Raw genomic sequence first — 7,461 nt, 5'->3', positions numbered from 1 at the left:
TGTTGTGATACCCCATTTTTTATGTGATCAAAGGGAGAGAAGGAAAATATTAAGTGTAGGGGGAGGTAGATCAAATTTTTGCACTTTCATGCAAAATTTATTACTCTTGATTTATGTTGGTTTACCCTATCTTAACTTGGGTTGCTCACATCAAAAAGGGGGAGATTGTTGAAACCCCAGGTTGTTTTGATATGATCAAACAAGTTAAGTTATGTCCTATGGTGTTTTGACCCTGTGTCTAAGTGTGTAGGAACTTAGGAGCACAGGAAGTCGAGCGGAAAGACGACACGGGAGAGAGAGCCGACGAGCTCGGTGCGTCTGAGGGACGAGGTGCTGCGGAAGAGTATACCAACGAACAAGAAGGGAGCGTGCGGTGTTTCCGAGGGATGAGAAGCAGGAGCGAAAGATTGCTCGAGGAGCAAGAGGCGCAGCTAATGAGAAGGTCGGTATGGGAGAGAGCCGACGAGCTCGGTGTGTTTGAGGGGTGAAGAGCTACGGATGAATACGCTGGCGGACGAGAAGGAAGCACACGACGATTCTGAGGGACGAGAAGCCGGAGCGGAAGCCTGCTCGTGAAGGCCGGAAGTTTGGTTCGGGTGAGCCCTATTCCGGATGGTCGAGATCACCCAAGTAAGCGGAGTCGGAGCAGAAGACCCGAACCGAGGCGAGCTAAACTAGAGCAGAAGGTCAACGAGGTTGATTTTGAGGTACAGGCGCCACGGAATGTGATTTTGACCAAATCACGTTTGACCGCGATTCGTTGCGAAGGGGATAAAACTTTATCCCCCTCCAGTCGCCCCGACCAAGGTTATAAATAGAGCCTTGGTCCATAAGCTTTTCAATGAACAAGCAATTTGATACTCAACACTTGTACGCTTCTCTTGTTTAGTTTAGCTTCTCATTTTCTGTACTTGAATGTTGTAAAAGGCTTCTCTGTCTGAAGGAGATCTTTATTGCACTTCAACTTCCTTGGATTAACAACCTCTCCTGTTGTAACCAAGTAAAAAGTACTGTGAGCCTCATCCTTTAGTTCATTTCTTTAATTATTTATGCAAGTGTTATTTTAAAAGTCCGAGAAAGGTATTTGCTTTTATATTGTGAAGGGCTATTCAACCCTCCTTCTAACCAGCCAACCGAGGCCCAACAGTGTCAGTTAAGAAACTATAGTTACTATAATACACATTTAATCTACTTATTTAACATTCACATTATAGTAACTATAAAATCATAACTAATATATCTTAGTTACTATAATATATGTTATAATATATGTAGCTGTTATGATTTATTAGCTATTATAATCCGTCTCCCATTTAAAATTTAAGTAGAAAATATAAATGAGGAATAATAATAGATATAATTTTGATAAAAAAAAAATCAAAATGAGATAGCACTTTTGAATTTAGGAAAAAAGGGAGTCTTTTGATTTTTAACATTCTTAAATTAAAAATGTAAAATTTATATAAATTTATTAAAAAAAATATTTTAAATAAATGTTTTATGAGGTCATTTTTGACTACCTCAATCGCCCACGGTATAACACATGTCGCCAACGTTTTATTTTTTTTAAAAAAATGATTTTGAAAACTAAAACTGGGTTTTAAAATCGTTTCCAAGGAGCGGTGCCTCGCGTCAGACAGAAGCCATGTATTCGAAGTCGAAGACACCAAGGATAAGAGAAATTACCTGCTTGACCCTCCCTCCTTCGTCTACATAAACCCGTTCCCTGCCTGCTTCTTCACCCGTCTTTGCCTTCATCTCCATCTCCCTTTGCCATTGTGGTTGCCATCGCAGATCGTGTTTCCATGGCCATGGAGCTCACCTACCGCGGCCACGATGCGCAACCACTGGACGATGCCGGGAAGTACATCCACAAGCCGGAGAAGCGCCTCGTCTGTCTCTCCCGCTCGCTTCGTTACTTCCTCCATGAGCAGCGCCCCCTTTTCGTCTTATTGGGTATGACCCTCGCCTCTCTCTTATTCTCATTCTTCCCACGCCCCTCCCCCGTCGCCGGCGGCGGCTTCCGCATGGAAATTACGGATCCGAAAGGCTGGAGATTGACGGAGCCCCACCATTTGACTTCCTACGGCGGGCAAAATTACCACCGGTTCGTGATCGATACTGCGGGGAGGGGATCCGTCGGGGGGAAAGTCCCGCTGGGGCTGAAGCGGAAGGGGTTGCGGATCGTGGTGACCGGCGGGGCCGGGTTCGTTGGAAGCCACCTCGTGGACCGCCTGATCGCGCGGGGGGACAGCGTGATTGTGGTGGACAATTTCTTCACAGGGCGGAAGGAGAATGTTATGCACCATTTTGGGAACCCCAACTTCGAGCTCATTCGCCATGACGTCGTCGAGCCGATCCTGCTCGAGGTGGACCAGATCTACCACCTCGCCTGCCCCGCATCTCCCGTGCATTACAAGTTCAATCCCGTCAAGACGATCATATCCTCTTTTTTTTGTTCCTGCATTTGATCATTTGTCCAATGAGTTAACTGGTTTGGTTATGTCTTTTAAAACCTACGATTTTGATCTTTTTTCAAAAAATTGAATCTTAAATCTCGTTCCCAATTGTTTTTCTATTTACAGAAAAAAAAAACAGTTTCTTAACCGAATTGCATACATCCAAAATTTTCTGCTTTCCAATCCAACACTAGTTTTTGTCATCGTCAGTTCTGGCAACTGAATTTTACTATTTTTTTCCTCCATTTCCTGGTGGATGCATCATTGTTTCCAGGTTGCTTGGATGATACTTGTTCGACATGTATTAAATGCTGTTTCTTTTTCTGACTCCTTGATATGTTTGTCATATATCATCTCCCTCTTTACCTTGGCATGAATTAGGGGCGACAGTTTTTTAGCTGTTAAATGTGTTCCTTAACCTTTACTTCACAAGACCAACGTGGTAGGAACCTTGAACATGCTTGGCCTGGCCAAGAGAGTAGGTGCTAGATTCCTCCTCACCAGCACTAGCGAGGTCTATGGCGACCCCCTGCAACACCCTCAAGTGGAGACCTACTGGGGCAATGTGAACCCCATTGGTATTGTCCCGTCTCTTTGAACATATCTAAACTACTCAACATTTTGAAATTTTTTTTTCTATACAAATTGTAGAAAAGGCCACATTTTGATGGCTGGATTTGAAATTAAAACCAGGGAATCAGTCTAGCTCAGTGAGCAACAAAGAAACAATGATTAATGTGTCTTCCACAGGTGTTAGAAGCTGCTATGATGAGGGCAAGCGAACAGCTGAGACATTGACCATGGACTACCACCGCGGTGCTCAAGTCGAGGTCTTCAATCTCCACTTGATCTATTCAAATACCAGTGATGCATAATGTACTCATGATTCAACTATTTGTTTTGGGGGGTGATTTACTAAAGCTGTCTCTTCTACAGGTGAGAATTGCTCGGATCTTTAACACTTACGGACCTAGGATGTGCATAGATGATGGCCGAGTCGTCAGTAACTTCGTAGCCCAGGTCTGCTACATTAATTTTGTCGAGGTATTGGTTTACTGAATGATATGGAATAGTTTGTTGATGGAAGCTTGATGCTTAGGCCCTGAGGAAGGAGCCATTGACAGTTTATGGGGACGGGAAACAAACTAGGAGCTTCCAATACGTATCTGATCTGGTAGGCTTTCTTCTTCCTGCTCAAATCCGTCCAACTTCACCTTGTCTCTTTTTTGATGTCTTTACCTTCGTCAATTTGCTATACGCCTCTTGCATGGCCAGCTCATGTCTAGTTGGTATTTTGTATGCTTACTGGATTTTGTTTATGGGTTGTATGATGCAATAACTCTGAATTTATTTATATTATCACTGAGTTTAGTTAGTCCGTAAATATTACTCTTGCCCACTTGACTCTGGAGGATAGATAATAGAGTGATGGACCATACATAGGGATAAAGAGAGAGGAAAAGAGTAAGAATTCATCTAGTTTACTAGAAACGAAGATCCTAAAGAAAAGTTTGGTTTGGGGAATGGACTCCAACTGGGGTGGTGAGCTCGTAAGCGACTGATGGACTTGTGAGCAAGCTGATTGAAGCTGGTGGTTGGTGGGTTCACCAATAGCCTGTGAGCCCACAGCCAACTGTTTGGCTTGTGGGCAGGGGCAAAGGCCGGTTGTTGGGAGATCCTTTGGAGAAGGAGAGTGCTCGAGAGGAAGAAAATAGTTGTTTTCGATCTGATTAAATTGTAGCCAAGATCACTCCACAAATGGATTGTCAATCCATCCTTCAAGTAATTCTGCATCTAATAACAATGAAAACATATCTACTTTTGGAAATTTTACTTCTTTAATAATATATTCTCTGGAGTAAAGTGAGCCTAATAGACATGCCACCAACCTTTAAATCAGAATTTCTCTACTGATTAAGTTGCTCAACTAAAGGAGAGTCCGGTGCATGAAGCTCTCATAATACGGTTCCGGAAAAAGGTTGGACCACATTGGTCCCTAAACCACTCCAATGTGTTCAAATGAAAGATTATGTAGAGTCCAAAACCAGGACCAGCAGATTTGAACAACTCTTTTGTCTGTTCAACTATATCAAATTGTGACTCTATGGTCCCAACTCCCAAGACAACGTTGTCAACCCGTCCGTTAGTATTTCTCCTTATTCAGAATTTCACTAGGAAAAAAACGTGTACTTTGTTGTATTTAAAAGTATTCTTTGAGATTGATATTCTTATTTTTCCACATTGATCATAATTTACTTACATATTTATCATAAAACCTGCAACATGATTAGTTGATCCGTTGGTTCAACCGATAATTTACTGACCCAGCTATTTGCTACTGGACTCCTCGTTGTCTTGCTTGGCTTTGATAACTATGTTCATAAAGTTCTAGGATATCAGCTAAGCTACGAGCCCAACTATTATGCTGGGAAGTTATATTCAATCAACTTTAGGGTTCATCTTTCACAATTATGCTCATAAGCTGCACTAGATCAAGTTTTTAAATTGCATTTGATTCATCATTGTCTACAATTTTGCATAAAGGTGCCTTGAAACTTCACTAAACAAGGTTAAACTGTAACATTAAACAGGTGGAGGGCCTGATGAGGCTTATGGAAGGTGAGCACATTGGTCCCTTCAACTTGGGCAACCCTGGTGAGTTCACGATGCTTGAGCTGGCGAACGTGGTGCAGGAAACAATTGATCCCAATGCAAAGATTGAGTTCCGTCCTAACACAGAGGATGACCCCCACAAGCGCAAGCCCGACATCACCCGTGCCAAGGAATTGCTCGGCTGGGAGCCCAAGATCTCCCTCCGGCAGGGTCTCCCACTCATGGTGTCTGACTTTCAAAAACGCATTTTTGACGACCAATCAGATGCCACTACTGCATCTGGCACTGGCACTGGCAATGGCTCAGGTTAAGGTTGTGTTAATCACGTCAGATATTCATTATCCAACACGCCTCTATTGGTGTTAGAAATGAGCATAAAGACAGTGAGATCACCTTCATGATAAGTATTTTTTTTTAACGTGTAGCTTTGTTAACTACCCTTGCTGCTGCAGATGTGGAACAGCACAGTGTAATTTTATCATCTTATTATATTTTGTTAAGTTTTTTTTTTCTTTTCTACTGCTGATCTGATACTGAACGTTATATATTATTTCTATGAGTATACAGTTTGTAAACTTCTGATCGACTGTTCGATAGCATATAATAAGTTACTTCATAGATAATTCATGAAGTAATGCCAGACGGACCAAAGCCACCTAGATGCTAAACTCAGGAGGATGGGAAGTGGTATATGAATTTGAACATGTCCTGACTAGAACCCCTAACCTAGCCGGTGAATGATGCGATCAAGAGTGAGATGGTGCTCGTCATTGGACTTGTTCTTGTTCTACAACCAAAATTGAAGGTTATTGGAATGGTGCTGAAAGTCATCTAGGTGACTGCTGAGTGGAAGGTTATTGGAATGGGCAATCAAACTCAACAAGTTCGCTAATCAATTATCGAGCAAGGTCTTTCAAGTGTTGTCTAACTTCATCTGGGTGATTTGTGTTAACTAATAGTCAAATAGACCATGAAAGAATGTTCAAATATTTATAAATTTGAAATAGCATATATTGTGATCTAATTACCAATGAGTTCTAACAGTAATTGTTTATTGTTGGTCCATCTCAAATTATGTAAATCGTGAGAAAAGTAAAAACGTCTGTTTTTTGAAAAAACAAAGTATCAATAAGACACTCCACTTTCCAACCTGCGCAATGGTAGTAACTACAACTAATTGTCACAACATGTAATAGCTACAGCTACAGAGTAACTTTTACAATATGTAATAATTAATATAATATTGTTGTACGTATCATATATTTACTAGTTTTTACAATTGTATAGTAGCTATGCATAGTTTTTACAATCATTTTAAAAGTGATGTCGACATATTTAAAAAGATTTTGATAAAGACTAAATAATTTAGAATAAAAAATATTTTGTTATAATAATTTTCAGGATTTATAATGTAAGGTTTAGGATTTAATAACATCTATAACTATTTTGAAGTGATTTTAAATAAAGTTTAAATAATTTTTGATCAAATTGATAAAAATATTTTAATAGAATAATGTTTAAGATTTAGAATTTATAATTTTATAATTTAAGATTAAGAATTTAAGATTTATTTATAACTATGTAATAGTTACTTAGTAACTTTTACCATTTTGAAAAAGCTACTTAGTATTTTTTTTATCATTGTTTTAAATTGATTTTGATAAATTCTAAAAACGATTTTGATAAAATTTAATTAATTTTGATCAACTTGATAAATAATATTGTGATAAAATAGTACCTTATGTATAATAATTTTAATTAAAAAAAATAATTAATTTTTTTTTTGTTGTAGTTATCTGCGCAATTGATCTCAAGTCATTGTTGACCAAGTTGATCAAGCTAGAGTTGCCTCAAGTATAGATTTCAATGTTTAATTAATATGTTAGTAAGATGTTAAGTAGATTAAGATTGACCAAATACTTGATGATATCAGAAGTCTAATAGAGAGTTGGCACAAGAAGTCAAGTAGGTTAAGATTGATTAGTGATGATGTCAGAAGTCTAATGTGGCATTAGCATGAGGCGAGAAAAGGTCAAGTGGGTCACGGTTGACTAAACACTTGGTGATCGGAAGACCAACATGAAGTTGGTACAAAGACGAGAAGTCCAAGTGGGTTACAGTTGACCGGACGCTTGGTGATCAGAAGTTCAACGAAAAATCGAAAAGAGGAAAGTCCAAGTGGATCACTGTTGGTTGGACACTTGGTGATTAAAAATCCAATAGAAAGTTGGCAAGAGAAAAGTCCATGTGAGTTATAGTTGACTAGACATTTAGTGATCAGAAGTCCAACGGAAAGTTGGCAAGCGGAAAGTCCAAGTGGGTTAATGTTGATTGGCCATTTGGTGATCAAAGTCCAATGAGATGTTGGTAAGAGGGAAATCCAAGTGGG

The 7,461-nt window shown here is 39.6% G+C and overlaps 1 protein-coding gene across 1 annotated transcript; it reads left to right on the top strand.

The window, feature by feature from the left end:
- Positions 1-1,730: 1,730 nt before the first annotated feature.
- On the top strand, positions 1,731-5,589 carry LOC122056342 (UDP-glucuronic acid decarboxylase 2-like). The gene is made up of 6 exons (XM_042618262.1): positions 1,731-2,441; positions 2,890-3,037; positions 3,210-3,289; positions 3,396-3,479; positions 3,559-3,633; positions 5,051-5,589. Exons 1-6 carry the CDS (start codon positions 1,806-1,808, stop codon positions 5,381-5,383), a joined length of 1,356 nt encoding a protein of 451 aa, XP_042474196.1. The 5' UTR covers positions 1,731-1,805; the 3' UTR covers positions 5,384-5,589.
- Positions 5,590-7,461: the final 1,872 nt, after the last annotated feature.

This window comes from Zingiber officinale, chromosome 3B, assembly GCF_018446385.1.
Source record: "Zingiber officinale cultivar Zhangliang chromosome 3B, Zo_v1.1, whole genome shotgun sequence".
Lineage (NCBI taxonomy): Eukaryota > Viridiplantae > Streptophyta > Magnoliopsida > Zingiberales > Zingiberaceae > Zingiber > Zingiber officinale.
This window is presented reverse-complemented; position numbering and strand designations above follow the sequence as displayed.